Raw genomic sequence first — 22607 nt, forward strand, 5'->3', positions numbered from 1 at the left:
CCTCTGCACCTCACTCCACAGTGGGACAGGGGAAGACAACAGAAGAATGGAAGTGTGAAATCTTGTGGATTGAGGAAATGTAGCCTAACAGTATTGTTGATGTTGCAGTAAGACAATGAGAGTGTGAAATTAGACCAAGGCAGTGGTCACAACTTCGGGTGTTTCTTATGGTCCTTTTCCTGTAAGATCACCTTTTCATCATTTATTGTAATACACTTCTTTACAGTTTTCAAGAGATTTTAAATTGATGATAATGCAACCTTTTGTAAATGGATAGGCTTCCAAATGTTCTCTTTTTTTTAGATAGAAATAATTGAGTGCAAACCACAACCTTGTTAAAATTTGTAAGTCTTTACTTGTGAATGTTGGGAATTGATTGCATGTCTGCCTAGAAGATGTTGTAAGAAATGCATTTGCTTGTTTCCTGAAAAACAACCAGGTGAAATAAACAGCGGGGTTCTGAAGATAGGGTCTGTGACCATGCCAATTTATAACTCAACTGAGAAAATGAAAGTGCCAGACGTTTTGTTTTATGAAAATGCACAGGTAAGTACAAATATCTGACTTCTGAGTTATAAAAGTTTGTTAAATGTGTACTAATGGGTCTGCTCATATGTGTAGTAAATAATGTACTAACTAAATTTTAAAGATATATTTCTGAAGTAGTTTCTTTAGTCTTAAATTTTTCTCATAGCATTTGGTGGTCATTTCAGACATGTCTTCATTCCTGTGTGAAGAGATTATAACAATTCCGTTGAACATTTTATTTATGTTTACTGCTGCTGAACTGATCCACCCTTAGGGCTGGATTGTAGGTTGCATCCTTAGACTGTGTTTTACAGGCCTGTTGCATAAAGTTACCTCCCGGGGTGGTTGACCTTGGCTGAACTCCAGGTGCCCACCAAACCACTCTATCATTCCCCCTGGACAGCGGAGAGATAATAGGCTGGAAAACAAGTAATAGGTTGAGATAATGCAGTTTATTATGCAAAAGCAAAAGTTTGTGTGTGCACAATCAAAAAGAAAAACGTACGATTTAATTCTCTACTTCTCATCAGCAAGTGATATTCAGCCACTTCCCAGGAAGCTGTGGGCTTCAGCACATGTGGTGTTTGCTTAGGAAGGCAAACATAGTAAATAACAAATTTAGTAAATAGTTAACATGGTGAATAACAAATGCCCCCACTCCTACTCCTTTTCTTAGCTTTTGTATCTTAGCTGATGTAATGTGGTGTGGAATATACCTGTGGTAACTTTGGGTCAGTTGGCCTTGGTGTTTCCCATCCCAGGATCCTGCCTACCCCAAACTACTGATGGGGGGAAATGCTGGGGAGATGGCACTGAGCTGTGCCAGCCCTGCTCAGCAGGAGCCAAAGGTGTGTCATCAACACCTTTCCAGCTACCAATGCAAGGTACACCACTGTGAGGGCTGGTAGGAGAAAGTCAACTCACAGAATCATAGAATGTGTTGAATTGGAAAGGGTTCAAAAAGATCGAATCCAACTCCTGGCCCTGCACAGGACCATTCCCAAGAATAACATCATATATTAGAGAGCACTGCTCAATCAGTTCTTGAGCTGACAGGTTGGTTCCATGCCCACTTCTCTGGGAAGCTTGTTTCAGTGCCCAACCATCCTCAAGAACCTTTTCCTGATATCCAGCCTAAACCTTCTGTGACACAGCTTCAGGCTGTTCCCTGGGGTCCTGTCACTGGTCACCACAGAGAGGAGATCAATGCCTGCCACTCCTCTTCCCCTCATGAGGAAGTTGTAACTGCAATGAGCTCTCCCCTCAGTCTCCTCCAGGCTGAACAGACGAAGTGACCTCAGCTGCTCCTCATAGGGCTTCCCCTCAAGGCCCTTCACCATTGTCCTTGCTCTCCTTTGGACACTCCCTAACAGTTTAATGTCTTTGTTACATTGTGGCACCCAAAACTGCTCACAGCCCCAGCTCAGAGCAGAGTGGGACAAGGTTGTCCCTCCTGGCTGCCAGGGCATTGCTGACTCCTGTTCAACTTGCCATTGACCAGGACCCCAGGTCCCTTTCCATGGCACTGCTCCCAGCCTCTCATTCCCTAGTCTGTCTTGTACATGGAGGGTTGTCCCACCCCAGGTGCAGAATCCAGCACTTGCCTTTGTTAAACTTAACATGGGTGATGCTTGCCCATCTCTCTAATTTGTCCAGGCCTCCCTGTTCTCAAGGGAGTCAACAACTCCTCCCAGTTTTGTATCATCCACCAACTTGCTTAGTACCCCTTCCCATTCTTTAGTATCCCTTCCAAGTCATTTATGAAGATGGTGAAGAGCAAAGGGCTTAAGTTGGAGCCCTGTGGAGCCCCACTACTGACTGACGTCTCCCCATTCACTATAACCCTTTGTGTCCAGCTCATGAACCAGCTCCATCTCAGCCAGACCCAATACACTCCTTTACATTAGAATTAATATTGCATATTTGAAAAGCAGGGAGAATAGTACTTAGTAAATTAGTTATTGGAGTTATTAATTATTGCTTTTAAATAGGTTAGCTTATTAATTAGACATTGGTGTCAATTAGTTCGTAGTAGGAGTAAAGAGTGGTTAGTGAATACAAGGAAAAGGAAGGGCTTTATGACTGGGATTTTTGGTTTCTGTTTCTCCAGCACCCCTTTTGTAGAGCAGCTTTCTTCTCTGTCTGGCATGAAAGCCTCCAAACTGTAAGACAAAGGTATCCTTAGCAAGAGATTTACCCTCTTGGTTACCTCTACAATATTTTCCTACTGGAAGGCAACATTCGCAGGATGATCTTGTGAAATGCTTTGCTTTTAAGTATGCTTTGCTTTTTTTGCCTAGTATGGGTTGCTTTTCCTAGTCTTTTTAGGTACTCCACTTACAATTTTGCCCCAGAAAAACTATACTACATGGGTATCACCTATTAAAGGTGATGACAAGCCATGCTAGGGGAACAGATGACAGACTTCATCGCCCCTACTAACATTTCATGTGAGATTTTGTTCTGTGTTGCCATTTTGATAAAGGATTTAATTTCTGTCTGTTGGAAATGAAATTCTGAGTTCTCCTAGCACTTTACACCCACATTGCTTTTTCCACCTTCTTGCTTATAGCTTCAGAGAACCATAGACAAAACTGTGTTCGGTTTTTATTCAGGGAACCTGTATTAAAACTGCTGCAGAGAATGACCTGCTCTGTATCTGTCCTGGAATAGCTGTGTCTGCTAAATGCTGAAGGGAACAACAACCAAATACCAGTTAGGATGTGTGTTCCAATTTCTAAATGAATTCTACTCTTATTTTCCGTATTGCCAGTTTGTAGTTTGAAGTGCTGTAATGATCATTTAACAAATACTGCTGCAGAACAAATTTGATTTTAGTACAGTGCTTCATTACCTAAAACCTACAGAAATAAACGGAAAAGAGAGAGAAAGATATGTCCCCAGCCCTTGCAGTGCTGCACAGTGTAATGAAACACATAGATTTTTGCCTTTGTATGTTTGGTCTCGAAACAATTCACACTACAGTGAAATTTAATATTACCATGGAACATTGCTGTTGGTCCACAACAGGTGGCATAGGGATGGGAATAATTTTTTTATGTAATGTGCCAAATGCCATTTTCAGACAAGGCATTGGGGAACATGGATTGATAAAGGAGATGGATGTGTCTACTTACAAGTCCTTTGCATTAATAGCTAATATTAAATGTCTGCATGTATCATAATACAATGCTTAGTTAAATCCTGGTACAAAAAAACCAAACCAAACCAAAAACAACAAAGAAGTATCAATACATAGTGTTTCTTGTGGGTAAGCTGCTTTGCAGGGGAACCATAATGTATGTATATTTGTTCAATTCAGGATTTAAAAAGTCATCAAAAGGGCGTATTTGTGCCTTAGCAATAAAATTTAAAAATGTAATCAGTGTGTGTCATAAACTGACTTCCTAGAATTTCTCCTGTATCTGGTCAAATTTATTCTCCTCAGTTAAAAATTTCTAGTGTATGCACATGCCAAAAAATAGAACAATTTGCCTTGGAGTGCTCTCCTTAAATTGTGTATTGAGTATTCAGTAGTCTTTTGAAATACGTGGTTAGGATTTCATGGCATTAAGCTGTGTTTACAAGAGTTTCTTTCCCCACCCCCAGCCTGTGTTCTAGAGAGATTTGGAAATTTAAAATATCCTTCACAGAGAAACTGAGGGTTTCTATGCTCAGAAATTATAAGCAAGCTGCTGATTTTTAATTTTTATTTTAATCAAGTACTAGAGAGGAGATGATACTGTGTTTATTTAAAGACAATCATACATTTCTCTAAGTAGGTTGACTGACCTACTTACAGATGACCTATTTTTACTAGATACAGTGGAGAAATATACACTACTTTATTGCAAGTAAAGTAGTCTGCATTGCCACATTATCCTGAAATCCTTTCTATCCTTTTAAACAAATCATTTGTGAGAATCAGGATAAGGTTAAATGATGTACAGTGTGTGTTACCTTTTATGATATTGCATATATGTAAAAATGTACCTCCAGCATTTTGGCTTCGATTAGGCACATATGACTAATTAATAAAAATGGAATAGTTAGGCACATCTTGTAAGACACATATAAACACTTTCAGACTTGAGCATGCATTTTCCTGTCTTTATTTTCCTTGAAAATAAAGTTTGATTTGAACAGAAAAAGTACATTTGTTATTAAGTTAGACCTGGTGTTTAATGTTTAATAAAATATATGTGTATAATTAACAAATGTCCTTTATTCTCTCTGTTTGGTTTCTGTAATGTTCTGCTAGGATATTGCGGGAAAATTGGCACAAACTAAAAGGAAGTTCTTACACTCTGGGTAACAGGCATTCAACTAGGGTAAAAGGAAACATACACGGGATGATTACAGAGAATTAAAAGTATTTAGGGAAATCAGGTGCCCAAAATGAGTTTGAGCAGAGGATGTAAATGCTTCATTGTTCTAGTCACTGGATGTATTGCCTCTACTATTATTGGCTGAGAGGCTCTTGCTATGAAATAAGTAGCTGTAAGTATAAAGTTCAAAAATGTTTGGCCCCAAATCCTTGACGTTAGGTTTCTGTTGTGCCACTGTCATTAGTGAATGCATAAACTTGAGAGCATAAAATCAAGTGAAAATTGTGGTTTTGTTTCTCTAGCATATGATGGTAATGGAAGATATGCTCAAGGACTTTCTTCTGGGAGAACATCTTCTTTTAGTTGGCAACCAGGTGAGTTAAATATTTCTTGCAATGCATGTAATGAACTTGTTATTCAATAATGAAATTAAATCTCTTTTTTGCTTCTTTGTAATTGCATTCATTTCTACTACTGTGGTATTTGGCCCATTTTTAGATTCCTTACTTAGCAGTGTCCAAGGGTTTTATGGACACACGTTTGCGGAAAATGTAAATGCTGTATATATGTTTTATATGGCTGTCAGAGTAAAAAGTCAAGGCAATAATCATGAAATATTCTGAGTTGGAAGGGACCCGTGAGGATTATCAAAGTACAATTCCTGGTCCTGCAAAGGACCATCCTCAAGAATCACATGCTGTGCCTGAGAGTGTTGACCAAATGCTTCTTGAACTCTGTCAGGCCTGACCACTCCCCTTGGAGCCTGTTCCAGTGCCCAAACACCCTCTGGGTGAAAAACTTTTTTCTGAATTCAATCTAAACCTCTCCTGACATAGTGATAGCTCTGTGTAGCATCATTATCATTAAAATCTTCAGTTAATAGCTTTGGTTATCCTTCTTGACTAAGTATCAAACCACTCCTTTAAAATCTCCAGTGGTAGGTAAGAGATGTACACTTCAGTATTACCTAAATATTGTTGATAGCTAAATATTAGTTTTCTCTAAAAGAGTAACAGAGTTGTAATGTTCTTTGACTATTATCTTTGCTGATCAGTACTTTATTGGTGAGGTTGGTTTTTTGCCCAAAAAGTAATCGCCCGTTAGTTTAGCTGTCCTTTAGCAAGGATTAAATAATTTTTTTAGCAGATGTTTCTCTTTTTTTTTTTTTTTGCAGTAGTCTTTAGAAAATGTCTAACACAAAACACTAACCATCTAACCAACATGGCAATAAATACAAAATGCTAATTATTATTAATGTGCGTATATTGAAGTATGGTCTCATGTCTCATCTGTTTAGCATCCTTGTTATCAACTTGGATTTACAAAGATGGTGTATTTGAAACCTCTGTAGATTTTTGATGGATAATGCCAGCTTCTCCAAAAGGTTTAATCTCTTCATAAATAAAATTGATCTATTTCATAAATGAAACAAGATCTATTTATTCTATTTCATAAACAGTGCTGTCTATGCCTGCTTCCAAGCTGGTATTGAAAATGTTATGAAGTACAGATTGCCTGCAGCACCTGCTGTAAAGGAATAGCAGGAGTGGGCTGAACCACAGGAAAATGGAGGCAGGGACAGAGTCCTTGATGAGATCTTTTGCAGTCCCTCGTTGCCAAAGCAAGAGTAGCAGGTCTGGAGGCAGCAGCCATGGTCACCCAAGTGCTCAGTGGCTGCCAGACAGGTCCATGGTGAATGCGGCAAGTCCGAGATCAAGCTGGGAAGTCAAGTCAGCAGGTCCAGGCTGGGATCAGCAAGATACAGGGCCGAGCACAGCATCACCACAGGGCAGGTTGGAAAGGAACCAAGGAAAGGGCTTGAGTGTAAATGAAGCTCCCAAGACATGGGGAACAAAAAAACACCCTGGCAAGGCAGAAAAACCATGTCAGAGCTGACCTTCAGCAACAACAAGTAAAACCCTAGGTGTGGGGAAAGAGCTTGTATAGACCAGTGGTACAGTCAGAGCTCTGACATGTGCCTCATTTGGCAGAAAAGTTTTGAAGACTATGCAAGTACAATTATTAGGACAAAAGGTATTTTTCAAGCTGTTGTATTCTAATCTCTAATAATTTAATGCATGTTGCATTTTCCCGCATCTTTTGAATCTCTAATTGAAGACCGCATTAAAAGATTTGACTGGATTGAAGTATTGGAACATACTGTTTTGATTCCAGATATAAGCTTAGCTACACCATTAAGTTGGAAGATTGGTTTATTTGCTGAGCTTTCTCTTTGGCAAATCATCAATACAGTTGTTGGGTTTTTTTAATTGTTAACATACTTTTGAGTACTTCCAGGTCTACTCTTTACGAATTTGTTCCACAGTTTTTATGTGTGACTAAGAAAAGGCCAACAGGCTTTTTCCTTTCAAAATAATGTTTTTAAGTTTGAAGTGCTGTATTTGCCATTCTGCAGTTTTTCAGAACCACAGCAATCATTCTTCATTTCTCAGGAATGATCACTAACCATTAGAAATTCCTTGGCTAGTTCCTTAAATATTTTACTGTAAATTTGTGCAGCTTGTGATGAATCATGTTCAAGTACTTCAAAAGCAACCATATTACATCAATTGTGCTTTCTTGCAGTATGCACAGATATCTTTTTGAAAATATTAGACTTTTCATCCCTTTTTTGTAAAGAAATTGATTTAAAAAAAAGGATTATTTTGTTTTCTGTTCAATTACTTTTATCAGTTCAGTCTGTATAAGAAGCTAGGGTTTTGTGATTCCTTCATATATACATCAGTATGCACCTGTGTTTCCCATTTGGAAGAAATAGATAATGATTTTGAGGAGATTCAAAGTACTCTTTTGAGTTTCTTTCTGTTAAACTTCTTGTTAGTGAATGGAAATTCAGTGTAATAACTGAAAATTCAAATTCTCTGAACCTGGGTATTTCAAAACATTAGACTAACATCCCTTTGAATATTCGTGTCATTTCCTACATATTTAATTGAGTTGGCCTTTACCTTGGGACATAATTTGGTCTTTCAAAATGATGACTGTGTGAGTATCTCCATTCAACTGTGATTTAATGTGCAAGGCTTGACCTGTAGTCTTTTATTTACAGTCTGGACTTGGTTTCAGTTTGTTGACTAAATATTGTTTTCCACCTTTGCCTCTTTTGTTTGCCCAACATATGTACACACACAAAATTCCTGTTAGCTTAAGGCCTCTGTTGTTTGAAAGTTAGTAAATGTGGTTTCTTCTATAAATCTGAGAGCTGACTGATGGCAGCTCTTCCACCAAGATTGTTTTCAAGATACAGACTCCGACGATTAGTATCAGTAAATTATTATTAAATTATCTTGGTGGATGTTAGGGACTGGCTTTCTTAATGAAACTGAGGAGAGTTTGAAGACAAGTGTTAGGTGCCAGCAGATATTTTTAGAAGTACTCGACTTCTAAAGTAAACTACTTTACAACACTTTATTCATGTTTGTTCCCTGGGGTTTATATGGCCCAGGATTTCACAGTATGTGAAATGTTTTACATGACATATAAATATTTGTTTACAGTGATTGATGATTTACTTTGGATGTTAACTGGAATTTTGTATACAAACAAACAGGTTTCTTTGAGTTCAGTGGACAGATATGAATTTTCAGCTATGAAGTAACTTGCAAGTAAAGGACATGCCCGTACTTTAAATATGGGTTCTGATATTGCTTCCTGAATGAACCTGAATGAACTCTGAGCATGAGTGAGACCATCTATGACCATCTACAGTTTTTCAAAGTGCCTGCAAAGCATCATCTTCTTTGCCTGAGAGTAAGAAGCTGCATATTACTCTCACACCAGCAGGCAAAGAACAGCAAGGGCCCCCAGTTATTTCAAATGTTGCAGTGGCTGTTTACATACTCAGTAAATACAGGTCTTGCAGTGGCTTTTGAGCTTCATGAGACAGACTGGAGCAGTGATTCTTACTACCTAGGAAAAATTTTAGGCTTTATTTTTGTGGTATTTTTCCTGATGGTCAATGTGCTGTTCATGGATTGGCCCCCTACTTGCTGTCTTTTACTGTCTCCTTGGATTTTCTTTGGCAAATGCAAGGGAAACTATGTTAATCAATCAAATTTGTTTATGTAGAAAACATTGGAAAATAGCATTGGCTGAAATTTTATTTTGTCTCACAATTTTAAATGTTAAATATATCATTTCCCAAATTGTTGCATTTGGAGGTTATGTAAAGAGATGTATTGGATGCTTTAATCTTTCTAATCATAGGTGAGGTATTGGCAACCATTCGCTGTCTTTGAAGATACCAAACATAGTAGTTATAGTGACAGAGAATCTGTGGCTTTTTGGAGAGAGAAAACTCAACCCTCTCACTTCTGAATTGTTTTATTGCCTTGAAATTCTAAAACATTCAACAGCATGTTAAGCAAAATTGAAGTTATTTTATTTGGCATTATTGTGTTGCCATGAGTGAGCTGTTCAGAAGCAGAATGTAAAATTCTATGAAGGTGCTAAATGTTGTAAATAATCTGAAAGAAACTCTGGCAGCACTTGTTAAAATGTTGATGTGAACCCACAGTAAGCAGACTATCAGAAATACATAAATTATGAGTACTGTGTCCAGCCTACAAAGGTGATCAGTGGACTGGAGCATTTCTCTTATGAGGAAGGGTTGAGGGAGTGGTGCCTATTTAGCTTGGAGAAGGGTATCTTGTCAATGTAAACAAATACCTGGTGGGTGTCAAGACAATGGGACCCAATTCTTTTCAGCGGTGCTAAGTGATAGGACAAGGGCAATGGACACAAACTGAAATACAGGGAGTTCCATCTGAATATGAGGAAAACCTTCTTTACCGTGAAAGTGGAAGGGCATTGGAACATGTAGCCCAGAGAGGCTGTGAAGTCTCCTTCCCTGGAGATTCTCAAAACCCTCCTGAATGCAATTCTGTGCAACCTGCTGTAGGTGAACCTGCTTTAGCAGGGCAGTTGGACTAGATGATCTCCAGAGGTCCCTTCTAACCTCAAGTATTCTGTGATTAAAATAACTTAGAAATGTAATGACATTCTGGTACATTTGCTAATATATTTCCCTGACAGAATGTAATTTCATCCTTTCTGCTGCCTTTCTTTAACTGAGAGATCAACTTACATGAATTCTTGGGCTCACACTAGGAATTTATTTTATTCTTGAAGAATTTAGTAGGACAAATGATTGAGCCTTTCTTAAAGATATTTAAAATTACATGCTTGATTAGATCTTTTTTCCTAATATAATATTTTTATTCCTAACTCACCATGAAATTGAATTAAGTACAAACTGAGAGAGTAATAATATCAGTCATCAAAAAACTTGAAATAGCAAATGCTTGGCACTTCAACTTTTCTAGAGATAAGTCTTGTTTTCCTGCTTAAACTTGTTTAAAAATAGATAGTTTCCTCTGCAAGTCAAGAATGTACTGTCCTAAACCAATTTTTTTTTTATTGTGAGCATGAAGAAACTGAGCTCCAAATGAGCTAAATTGGGCCTAATACTATGATATTTCTTGTCTAGGGAATTAGGTATGATAGTTGTAGAAAACTCAGAAAATATTTCTCTTTGACTTGGTACAGTCAGTGTGTATACGAGAATAGGCATGCTTTTCAAATGTGTCTCTGCTTACAGTATTGCTTTCTGCCTTTACAAATTTAACTGAAGAACCAGAATTTAAAAGAAACAATTAATCGATTTTTCTTTTGCATATTTCTTCTCACAGATTCTTTCTGGTATAAACTTTTCATATGTTCCTCTCCATTGGACCACAGTTGTCTTACCTCACTGGAAATGCAAGGATTGTGTTTAGCCTGATAGGGCTCTGGGTTGAAGGGCTCTGGTTGTACTTAAAGTCAGAAAAAGGCATAAACTCTACATTAGAACTACAGTCTAGTAGTTATCTAGAAATACAGTCAGAGATGTATCCAAAGCATTCCATTCCTATCAGGGAATTAAGTTGATTCTTACAGTGAAATTTTCTTTTGCTGTCACTATAATATTTGTGTGCCCCGGATGATAAACTTGTAATAAAAAAAATGAGGTACTAAACCACAGTACATCTACTTTTATAACTGATAAATATGTAGATTGCAGCTGGGGCAAGAGTTAAAATCACCACTGCTTTTGCACAACTGCTTAAATTTGTTGCTAACATTCAAGCAAGGTAGCCATGATAGCGTTGATTGCAGTAGTCCTCTGCTAGCAATGTCTAGAGTGTGCTGGTGGCACACCTTCTGCAGTTACTAAAATGCATTATTCAACATTTGTTCCAAGCAGGGCCTCTCAACACCTGGAGTGTGTGAATTAATTCTGCATAGGTACTGGTAGTTGCTTTGCTGATAATAGTACATTTTTTTTAGAAAACCAGAGATATGTCAACTGGTCTAAAAACCACAGCCTCTGCCAAAATTTATGCATTGCAAATATCTTTCTTGACAGAAACTCACAAGCTGTGGCCATGAAAGGTGGTTTGGTGCCAGACCCAGTGTTAGAAATGGCATGTTATCAACAGTGTTTTCATTTTCTTTATTTTCACTGTTCAGTGAAAAGTTTCTGTGATAATGATAATACAACACATTCTATGACGTTAGAAACTGAGAACTCTGGCATGAGCGTTCTGTGTACTTAAATTGTTAACTCAAATTTGTCTTTCATTCTCCAATAATGCAATTTTAAAATTTATTATAAAATGAAACTTCTTAAGGTGAAAAAGTGATAAACTGCTTTTTTACCAGTTTCAAAATTTGTTTCATTCTTTTGTAATGAAACATGCTCTGATATGGAGAAAGTGTGGTTGTATTGTTTCAGCTGAAGAGCAGTACCAAAGAGCACAAAATGGCAACCTCTTCAGCTGCTTCAATGACCTGCAAATCATTTAAAAGAAAATAAAAGTGAGGCAGCATGGTTTCGAAATTTTTTTTTTATTATTATTATTTTTTTTTTTTGCTAAGAGGCAGACTGTTAATTTTAAAAACTTGAGTCCAGTTCCTTTGGACTATAACGTTATTGTCTTTATTTCGGCTTTGCAGGGGATAAATTTGTCCCACTACTGTCAGGTCTGCATCCTGAATTGCAGAATGACTCCTGGGACTTATAACAACCTTGTTTATATTTGAAACTGCAGCTTCTGCTAGGAAATTAAGCCATTTCATCCTTGGTAGCAATTGTTTACAGTGTCAGTTAGAAGGATTTTTAACTAAGGGATTATTTTGCCTTCTAATTGCATAATTTCTTGTTTGTTACTCATTAGTGCAGATATTTACTTGCCATTTATTCTATTTCAGTTGTCCTGTATGTCTGATGGAGTAAAAATTGTCTAATATTTGCTTTCTGAGGTATTTTTATTCTGTTCAGCTGAAACACCAACACAGATGTTCTTTTCTCTCTAATTAGCATATGTTTATATTTCTGTTAAATTAAGTAACTGCAATAGTGTGTATATAAATAGCACACAGCAAGTGTTAATGGCAAACTGGCTTGTCCTCTGAACATTACCTTAGGCTGCTATAATTGCAAAATTACATGAGATTATGTTCTGAATCCAATCCAAGTTCAGCTCAGTCTTTCAGTATGTTCGTGTGAAAGGTAGTTCAGGTTATTCCTGTTTAAATAGTTTACTGCTAGTTGTGTGGGTGTCTAGAAGATCCAGCTTGATCTTTGGCAGTCAGGGCAAAGGAGGGTGACTTTGTTGCCATTTTTGTAATTCCTTGTTTCTTAAGTGCCTGTAACTAGAGTTGGTTTGGTTGGGGTTTTTTTCCAAAATGTGTTAGCATCTTCCACATGTCTTGTTTACCTGAAGATTACTATACGTATTCTTTATCCCATGGAGGTCAGCTGAATTTGGAACAAACCTGCTCTTTTTGGCCTAACAGTAATGCATAGTACTTCAGGAACAAGCTCATCCAAGTTCTGGTTTTTTGCAATTTCTTAACGGTGTTAAAGAGCCTTCTGAATATCTTTGATCTCTTCCTTCCTTTCTATCATATTGTGACTTCTCAGTGGAGTAGCTGAGGCCAAGAGGAATGGTAACTTGTCATGAAGTAGGAATGTAGAAGGAGGGAATCAAAAGGCTTTGATGTGAACTTTGCTCCAGCTACTATTGCCAACCAAAGATTTTATGTGGTACACCACAGCCTCTGTGAAGGCACACAATGTACCCTCTGAAGCAGTTCAGTCTGGAAATTGGGCAATGTTAACTTGTTTATAATGGCTAAAACCTGGTGGGAATGCCTTTTAGCTTTTACATACTGCATACACCTTTTAAAAATGTATGATGTTCTGAAATTGAAGTATACTTAAAAAGAAGGAGATATGCAGAGAGTGTGGCGAGATGAACATGTTAAAATGAAGAAAGGGTGAGATGTGGCCATGGCACAGCTCCCATTGACTTCACTGGGTTACTTTGGGAACTCTGCTCCTTCCCTTCCTCTGCAGTGGCCCTCCACCATGCTTGTGTTCTCTGAGGGTTCTTAAAAGGGAGGTGCTCTCCTCTTAATACACTTGGTGATGGTAACAACAAATATGCATAACCAGTTGTTTGGTCCTCTTTCTATTGGAACAGGAGAAGAAGAAAAACACTAGCAGTACTATTTTGTAGTTGTGAAAATATATCATTTTCAGGCATAATTCTAAGAATCTCTCATAAATATAAAAACCACATACTCTTTCTGTTAATGCACATGAAGGCAAATTTTCTTTTTTTAATTACAGTAACCACTTTGCTTAATATTAAGTATGTTTTACATTGATTGAGTATGTTGCTCTATTTCATCATCTTTGTACTTGCCACAGCTGGCTGGAGTCCCACTCTGCACTGAAACAGGATAGGCAATCTGCTTGTATCAGTACAGAAACTGTGTGCAGACATCTGTCCAGCCATCTTTAGCTCTCTTAGGAAAGGAAGCTGCTTTCAGCATGGGTATTTTGTGCTTGACATTAGAAATGTTCCTGTTTATTCACCCATTTATGATCTAACTGTAAGTAGCAGGAAACATATGTGAATAAAACTGTCTGTGTGCACCACTAAGGGATTCTTAGCCTGTTTCTGGTTACTTTTAATGTTACTGATAAAATTTCTGAGCTTGCATATTTCTTCCCAAATGGGTATGTCCTATAAGTTCCTGCAAGAACCTCTGAGCACAATTTCACCCCCTTTCACAGCAGTGGAGAATTGTTTCAGGTGACAGTTTTCATAAACTGCTGGTGAAAGGTGTTAAGTGTGTTGCAGCTTCTTGCTACACCTATATAAAGCTGTAGATTCTTCTGAAGAATCAGATGGAAGATTTGTGAGGAGGCGTGTGGCAGAGTGCTAACAGAGTTGGCTCTTCTGTGTGGGAGTCAAGTCTGCAGTAGAATGTAGGTAGTTCTATTTTTGTCTCCTCTGCAGTATTTTTTCCTCTGCTCTCATGGTGAGAACTCTCCTTCTGTGATTTCATTATACATATGGGTGTGATTCTCCATTCTTACAAATGTAGTCAGAGGAGAGGCTGTGGTCCCATTTTAAGAAGCTTAAACAGTTTGCAGTTCTGCAGCTGGCAGTTACCATCACTCAGCTAGAACTTACAGTCATAAATGTCGTAACTTGCAGCTCTGAAGGCTCCTATTCTGTTTCAAGGCCAAGTGAAACAGATTACTCAATCTCAAATTGGTTTAATCTAATCTCTTTAATCTTTCTTTGGGTTATATTTATCTTCTTTACACTGGTGTGGACTACTAGATACATTCATGGAGTCAGAGTGAGAATCTCAGCAGAGGGATAGTGTCTTGCCAAATAGCTTTTGATTGGTCTATAACTGAACTTTTCTTTCTACTGTTTCCTTTTTCTTTGCAACCTGTAGCACTCTCACTGGCATTCTGAACTTCGAGGTCTACAGCCACCTCCTTACAGGAGGGATAAGAGTTTCTGTATGTGAGCTGTCATCTTGTTCTGCATCTACATTAGAATTTCAGACTAGATCTAGAATGTAGTTTTGAAGGGAATTTGGTACATTTGTCGTTTGGTACATTCTCACCTCTCTTAGGATGAGAATGAAGTGGAGGACATTCTGCAGCAGCCCACCTGATCTGTGCTCTTTGATATTTCCTTCCCTGGGACCAGGTTAGACCTGGACTGAAATACCAATTCCTAAAATGCTTTATAGGATGCACCGGGATGTTGGCAACACTGAATTAACTCATCGTTTTCCACAGCTTGCTAATGCAGACATCCTTCAATAGAGTTAAAGATCACTTTTATCTCTGGCTGAATTCTGATTCCATCTGGGTCTCTTTTTGTAACTTCAGTGGAATGGGATCACCAGCTATTACCACAGCTGTGCTAAAATTCCACATGACAGTTAAAGGATGTTTCCTATGACCACCAAGAATTAACTTTGCCTATTAAGTGCCAGACAACTTCCTAGCATTGATATTGCAATACCTTTGTGAAATAAAAAAGGTGGAAAAACTTGTATTAGTTAAAGGATGCTCAGCATGTGTGACATAACTCTAGGGACACAATCCTATTTCTTGTTATTTTTAGTAAGACAGATAAGTATTTTGTGAATAATAATAATAATAATTTTTTATATATATAAAATGCATGTAATCAACTTGTGTTCAGAATTTTCTAAAATAGACTGAAGTTGTATTTACCTTTGAAGGAGTATGGAGAGCATTTTAACCATTTTGGCAAGTTATTTTTTCTCTCTTTATAACTCTTAAATATGTCCATATGTATTATGTCTTAATGTTATGTTTGTTTACTGCAGGGTGTTGGGAAAAACAAGGTTGTTGACAGATTCCTTCACCTTTTAAACAGACCCAGAGAGTATTTACAGCTGCATAGGTAAGAATGTGTTAGATTTCCATCCTTTTTTTTTAAAGTCAAATATTTCACATTATTAAAACTCATGTTTCTGAAGTTTAATGTGTTTTTATTGTTTGAACAAAGACCCCCTATTATGGTAAGTGGCACACAGACCACAGGAATTTGTCTGGCAGAGGCAATAAGCTGGCAGGTTTAGGAGTGGGTACAAGAATGTGATGCAATCACCTTGTTTGATACATGAGGAAGTAGAAGTCAAAGTGTGCTGATGCTAAACTTTATTTAGCAAAAACAAGTTATATTTTGCTGTCATTTCTGGAAAGATTTCCCTAAACATGAGGTATTGTGTGAGGGAAAAGGTGTTTGAATATATCACTCATCAGACAAGAAACATTTTACATAGTAAAGCCTTTTTGGCTTTTTTCTTTTGGCACTCCTGCTAAGTGTATGTATTCCTTTCTCACCCATAAAAGTTTGTATTAGAAAATTTCATCATAAGCTGAAAACAGACTTCAAGACAATAAACCAACTGAAAACAATTCAAAAGCTGAAATAATTGGAAATTATCTTCCTGCTTTTTATGACATGAACCTGAAACTAATAAATGGAAATAAAGAATAAGTATGTCTAGAAGACTCATTTTCAATTGAACTGAATCCCATTTCAGCTCCGTTCCTAATCTTTATCTCTTTGTCTTCAACTTCCTAGCTTCATCACCCTGTCTTTTTCTATAATCACTGTTTTTTAAACAGTGCTAATAAAAATGTCAAACTTTGGTATTTTGCCCATTAACAATGCAGTCTTTGTAACACTTTCTCTCTCACTTTCTCACCCAGATTTTTGTCTTCAAATGTCTTGTACTTGTATTCCTGATAGCTCTATCTCATTACTTTTCTACTGCTGTTTTCCTTTATACTACCTATTCTAGACTTCCATCACTTCTATATGAAATACTGCTTTTGTGACCTCCTACTTTCAGCTTTGTGTTAACTTTTCTACTTGGAACAGCCACCCACTTTGTCTGGATAAAGAACACTGTGATTTTTGTAAATCCCAATTATGTCACGAAGTACTACAGTATTTCTGTCCTTTTGTGTATTCTCCAGTGAGAAGCAGAATCGTGCTTTAAAGATGAATTCATATAGCTCAGGAACATTGTGTAAGCACCGTGTTTGGGGTTTTCATGTGGCTGTAGAATGTATAAATTACAGCATGCTAGTTGAGACATCACTAGGAAGAAAAATGTGTGTTTATTGTCTTGCAAATACAGTGTTCTATAGTCTCTAAAATACTGCTTATGATTACAGAGGATTAGAAATAGGTTGAAGTAGAAAATGAAGCAGAAAATGATGAGCAGTCCCATGTAGTTTTGCAAAAATAATTCATGAATATAGAAAAATCAGAAATTTCTATTTCCAGGGTAGCATTTTGAAATGCTGTGTGAAGGACTCAGTCTGTTTAATATTTTGGTTATGCTTTGCAGGGTGTTTAAACAAGAATTACAGTGTTGTTAGTGCACTCTTCTGGATTCAAAATGGAGTAAGAGCAAGTTTACGAAAACCCCCAACAGTTTCCTAGTAAGCTTTTACATACTTAGTGGGGGATATTCAGTCAGTAACTCATGGCACAGTTGTACTTTATTAGAAAATATTCTAGAATGTGCACTTCATCTTTGGTAGCCCTGTGCGTTTCTTCAGATTTCCTAGCTAGCTACCGTAAGTACCTTTAAGCATGCCAAGGAAAGTATTTCTAAATACAGTGTTTTTAATGGTGCTCATGTACCTGAATTGCAGATCTTGACAAATTTGTTAGGGTGGGGTTTTTTGTTGGTTTGGGGTTTTTTTACTGTCTTGATGAAAGAGTGTAAGGAGTTCTGCAGTTCTAACTCTACATATGTTCAATGACTTTCAAGCACGGAGTATTTATCTTAGAGGCAATAAGCTATCACCAGGAGTAATTTTAAAATCTCACATTTTATGTCTTGAACTTCAAGAGGATGAGAGGAGATACAAGACAGAAAAAGGAGTGTGTTTTTCCTTAAACTTACTTTCTGACGTCTGTATTTACTTGCTCTGCAACTGATCCACATGCGAAGGGTCAGCCTGACCTAAAAGTTTTGATTGTTTATGAAGGTTATAAATCATTTCTTTTAACCGTTCATACAGCATCCCATTGTAAAGTTTTATATTCTTGAAATTTTTAAGTCTTATGAATCATTCCAGTACTGTAAAGCAGAAAACCTTAATACACATTCCTCTATACATTTGAAAATGATAAGGAATAAAGAGTACTGATCCTTTTCTGTTGTGATGGGAACTCGGTTACTCTTAGCTAGTGGGAGAATTGGATCCCTCCTCTGAGCTACTACAGATGTGGCCACTGAAGTAATGATATGTAAAGTTAGTCAACTTCAACTCTGATGTTTTCAGTGCATAGATCTGTATAAGAACATCACCATCACTTACAGAAATAGAAGCTTTTGATGTGTAGACTGCAGTGTAATCTACTTCAATAATTTATTGATGGCTATGAATGGATTTTCTGCTGCTCAAAAGCTCAGTGAATCTGCAGAAGATATGAAATGATTAGTTCTGTTCCATTGTTCTCCTTCTGTGTATCAAGAAAATAATCTTCTAGGAAATTAGTTTATTGTGAAAAAGATAATATGAATCTTCATAGAACGATATGACAAAAAGAGGGAATGTTTTTTAGTGTATGAGGGTTGTTCTCTATGAAGTCAAAAATGTTAGAACAGATTGTAAATACAATGTGTTTCTTTTTCATGAAAATAGAGAATGTAGAAAGTTTTCTTCTTTAGCTTTTGATAAAACAGGTTTTACCCCTAAATTAGCTGTGTTCTTAGTTCTCCATGTGATATCTTTTTTCTTACAGGTTGAGATAACTTACCTTTCTAAGCATTTACATATACACCACAGCAATTTCTCTTTGTTGTAAATGTGATGTTTGACATTGCCAATAGAATACTAACTGCTATTGAAATTCTGTTTTGTATCTGATGACCTTACTTCTCTTTTAAGATATGACACTACCTTGTTCTGTGTCCCAATAAGTTTCCTTTCAAGGAATTACTTATCACATCTTGATTTGATATCACATCTTTCTGTCAGAGTTACTATATTTATTCTAGTGAATAATGATTGGAAAGTGTGATGCAGGGTTTATTTTAAAAATCTGCTCCATTTTGTGTTGTGCCTTTTCTAGTTCCCTAATAAATTACAGTAATCTGATGATCTTTTTTCCGAAACTTACCTGGGTTTGCATATGTTATCCTTTTCAAAACAAATGTAATTTTGCTGTGATCTTTAACAATCAAATTAATGGGGAGTTTGGGGTAGGAAAATGAACTTATGGTGTCCCTAGAAGCAATGCTTACTACAAACTGTGCATTAATCTTTAGATCTCAATTTTCTTTCGCTCTTTTTCAGCACATGTAATCAGTATAAAATCTAATTATCTGTTTCCCCAATAGAGATAATTTAAAACTACCCTTTCAGCTTTATTGACTTCAGATTTTTAAAATTCTAATTTAAAAAGTTGTTTCAGAAGAAGAAGCTTCCTTTGCCCAAGACACAGGTGGATACTAGTGCACTTGTTCTCAGAATTACATTTTATTATCATATAGGACCATGTGAAATAATTTAAATGCTGATATGGGTCTGCAGGTCTGTTTTTAAAAATGCACAGTACAGAAAAGCTATCTCCGTCGTGGGTGAAGGAAGTGTTCTATAGCTGCACTGGTTGATTTCAGTTGAACACAGCAAAGGTGAGGGGTGGGGGTATTGTGTTGTGGTTTTGTTTGTTGGCAGCCACAAAACGAAAGTCTAGGTAATTTTTCCTCATGAGTCCTGAATGTTTAGATTATTTTCTTTTAATATTGTACTTTATAGAGTGTGCTTTATTCCTTATGTAGCTCATGTTTGGAAATAAATAAATAATATGACAGATTTTTGTTATGAAGATTTATGTTGTGAAGCTCTAAGTGCGTTAACTATATAATAGGTGTCTTCATGGTTTTTCACTTCTTTTTACCTGTTTTCTTAAATACGTTTTCAGCCAATACAGAGTTGCAATGCAAAGCGTCCAAGATTTCATGCTAGCCAATAGTCCCTATTTTCAGTGTTAGCTTTTCATAAGCTGGCTGACTAGCTCTGTTATTGTCAGATTCCAGGTGTTAGAAAGCTAGTTCATTAGTCTTTTTTGTAGGAATTGAATTCAGTTTTAATATCCTGCTGCATGGCTGTTATGGAGAAATAGCTCAGGTTAGAAGACCCTGTTGTTTAATTTTCCTTTAAAGCTGAAGTAAGAGTTTCTCACTGTTTACTCAATTAAATGTATTCTTACAAGCAATAAGGGAAGCTGCAGGGTATCATGTTTCTCCGTTTATGGATTTTACAATTAGGGTGAATGAATTTTGCATCTTGTTTTGGCAAATGGATCACATACAAGTAATTGTGTAACTTCAAATTTAAGCATATAATATGAAGTAAACTTTATTCCCTTTGACCTTTCTTCTGCCACCTGCAGTCATGCTGAGTAATAAGTACCTCTATAGTCAAAATAACTTCTTGCATTTTAAACAAATTTATGTCCTGCTGAGTAGCTGTAACTGCCTAGCAGGGGAAAGAAAGGTGTATTTAATTATCAGTGCATACAAATAAGTCACAAAGCCTTTACAGGGTCATTTTTAACAGAGCAATGAGACATCTGGTTGGCTTTTCAGATATTTCAGAATTTCCTAAACATAGCAGTCAGATCATGCAATGCAATGGCTCTGTGATGGGTTGGCTAAAGAAATTAATTTGTAAATGTCAAAATCATGCAAATTGATTCTTTGTGTTGGGATTGCCTGCTCTTCATCAGGATAATCCATGAGTGGATTAACTGACCAATTAGTAGCTTCAAATGGCCTTTGCACTAATTATTTTTCAAGTACTCTTTAAAATTAGGTCACAGCAGATGGTTATATTCATGTCTGATTGACATGTAATTGAGAAGAAATACATATCTACATGCATTGGTATTTAGATAATAGCTGCCACAGAAATGAAGAAGAATTTTTAGAGCATACATTCTGCATCTCTGATTTTTTCCTTTTCAAACCATGAAGTTTCTTGTGGCGAATCAGAAGAAGGCCAAACCTGAGCTTGGTTTATGTAACCTTGTTACCATGAGCAGAGACCCCTAAAAAACAAGGTTGCCTTGCACAAATAATCTTTTGCCCTTTTAGCCTCAGTGTAAGTACATACAGAAGGCAGGACTGTATTCTTCTGTACTTGTCAAGATGGAGTAATTCCAGGGAATGTGGGTGTTTGTGATGTTAGCTGGGGCACTGACACTGTGTCCTGTATTTGTGCATCAGCCTTCCTGGGGACTCAAATCTTAAATTAAAGTGTTGGAATACCTTTTGTTAAACTTGAGGATAACATCTAACTGTCCGGGTTTGATGGAAATTTCTCCTGGCACAGTTCATAGCTCTCCAGAAGGAAGGCATTGCTGTCAGTGAAACAGAAACTGTCACAGTTTGAGTCTGCTTGAGTCTGTCTGCAGACCTCAGAAATAGCTGCCTTTAGAGTAAATAATGCAGCAGTAGCAAAAAATAATTAAAATACAGTGATACAAGCTAATAAAAAATATGAGAAGAATTCTCAGAAGTCCTACTATGAATTGAGTGGTCCTGTCAGAGAAGTTGCTGTATTTCAGTAGTAAATTCTTTTACTTTTTTTTTTTCTTCCCCCTCCCTCCTTTTTAAATGAAAAACTTTTGAGAATGGCTTCCTTGATAAAAGTCAAAGTACATTCTTAGGAAAGACATTAGTGAGCTTTTTATGTTTTTCTTTTACAGTCAGGTGAAGACAAATTTGGTTCAGTTGAGTAAGATGACAGTATGTCAGACAGTTTTTCTCACTCACTTCTACATTCCTAGAGTCTTCTTTTTTTGTGTCAGACCTATTTTCATCTTGGGTGCTAAATGTGATGAAATGAGGAGGTTTTGGTATTCATGTCTTTGTTAGAGCCTGTTAGTTAATATTAAGGTAGTGCTATTTTTAAGTGAAAGGGAATTGGAGTTTTTAGTTCCTTTCCTGTGGGAATTCTGAGTGCCAGACATATTTTACACTTAGGAAATGCTGTTTGCTGTGTTGTTCAAAAATATTTCAGACCTAGTGTGTTTTTATCTTTCTATACTTCAGTGCCTTTATATTTACATAATTCATTACAAAGTGGAAATTTAAGAAAAAACCCTAAGGAAACAGTTTGTTTTTAGCCATTCTTTACTTTGTTTGGGGCATGGTAGGTTTCTGAAGAAAAGAAATTAATGATATGTAAGTGTATAGCATATGATTCTGAAAGTAAAATAACATTAATCTGTGATAACCCTTGTAAAATCATTCCTATATACATGTTTGAATGTAATAGCCTAAGTAAATGCAGGAGTTTTGCACACTGAAGTTATCAAGCCAATAGAATTAATATTTGACTTACATTTAACTTCTGTAATATATTGCAAATCCCCCAATATATTGCCTTAAATATTAAGGCTGACTATCAATAAAGCAGAAGAAAGCTAAAATAAGAAAAAAATTAGAAGATAGATTCAGAATGTCAATTTTTTTTGTTTGTTTGATACCTTCTGTATTTTTTCTGATTATGCTACTTTTGTAATAGCATTTAAATGAACAGTAAATTCTTGTAATGTTTATTTTCCCCAAAAATATGGCAGTTCTGTCTTCTCTGAAGAATAAGATCATCCTCAGGATTTGTGTGGGCTGGTGATTTTTATGGAATACTAAGCACAATTTAGTATTCCATATTAAGGGGTTGTAAATAATCTCTGCAGAGCCAGGGGATTAACTCACTCAGCAAAAGTAAAACACTGTTTCATGTTACAATAAAACACCATTTGTCTTTTCTTGTGTCATAACCTGTGACCATCCACAGCA

General features: G+C 36.7%; 1 protein-coding gene across 2 annotated transcripts in view; it reads left to right on the forward strand.

Annotated features, from left to right (window-relative positions):
- VWA8 (von Willebrand factor A domain containing 8) overlaps window positions 1–22607 on the forward strand; it is a 183203-nt gene that overhangs the window by 71292 nt on the left and 89304 nt on the right. For both annotated transcript variants that reach the window (XM_066176231.1, XM_066176232.1), the window contains exons 19-21: window positions 440–546; window positions 5159–5230; window positions 15594–15670. In XM_066176231.1, coding sequence (XP_066032328.1) covers window positions 440–546; window positions 5159–5230; window positions 15594–15670 — 256 coding nt within the window. The remainder of the gene's footprint in view (window positions 1–439; window positions 547–5158; window positions 5231–15593; window positions 15671–22607) is intronic.

This window comes from Chamaea fasciata, unplaced genomic scaffold, assembly GCF_029207755.1.
Source record: "Chamaea fasciata isolate MVZ Bird 193981 ecotype frontalis unplaced genomic scaffold, bChaFas1.0.hap1 SCAF_2, whole genome shotgun sequence".
NCBI lineage: Eukaryota > Metazoa > Chordata > Aves > Passeriformes > Sylviidae > Chamaea > Chamaea fasciata.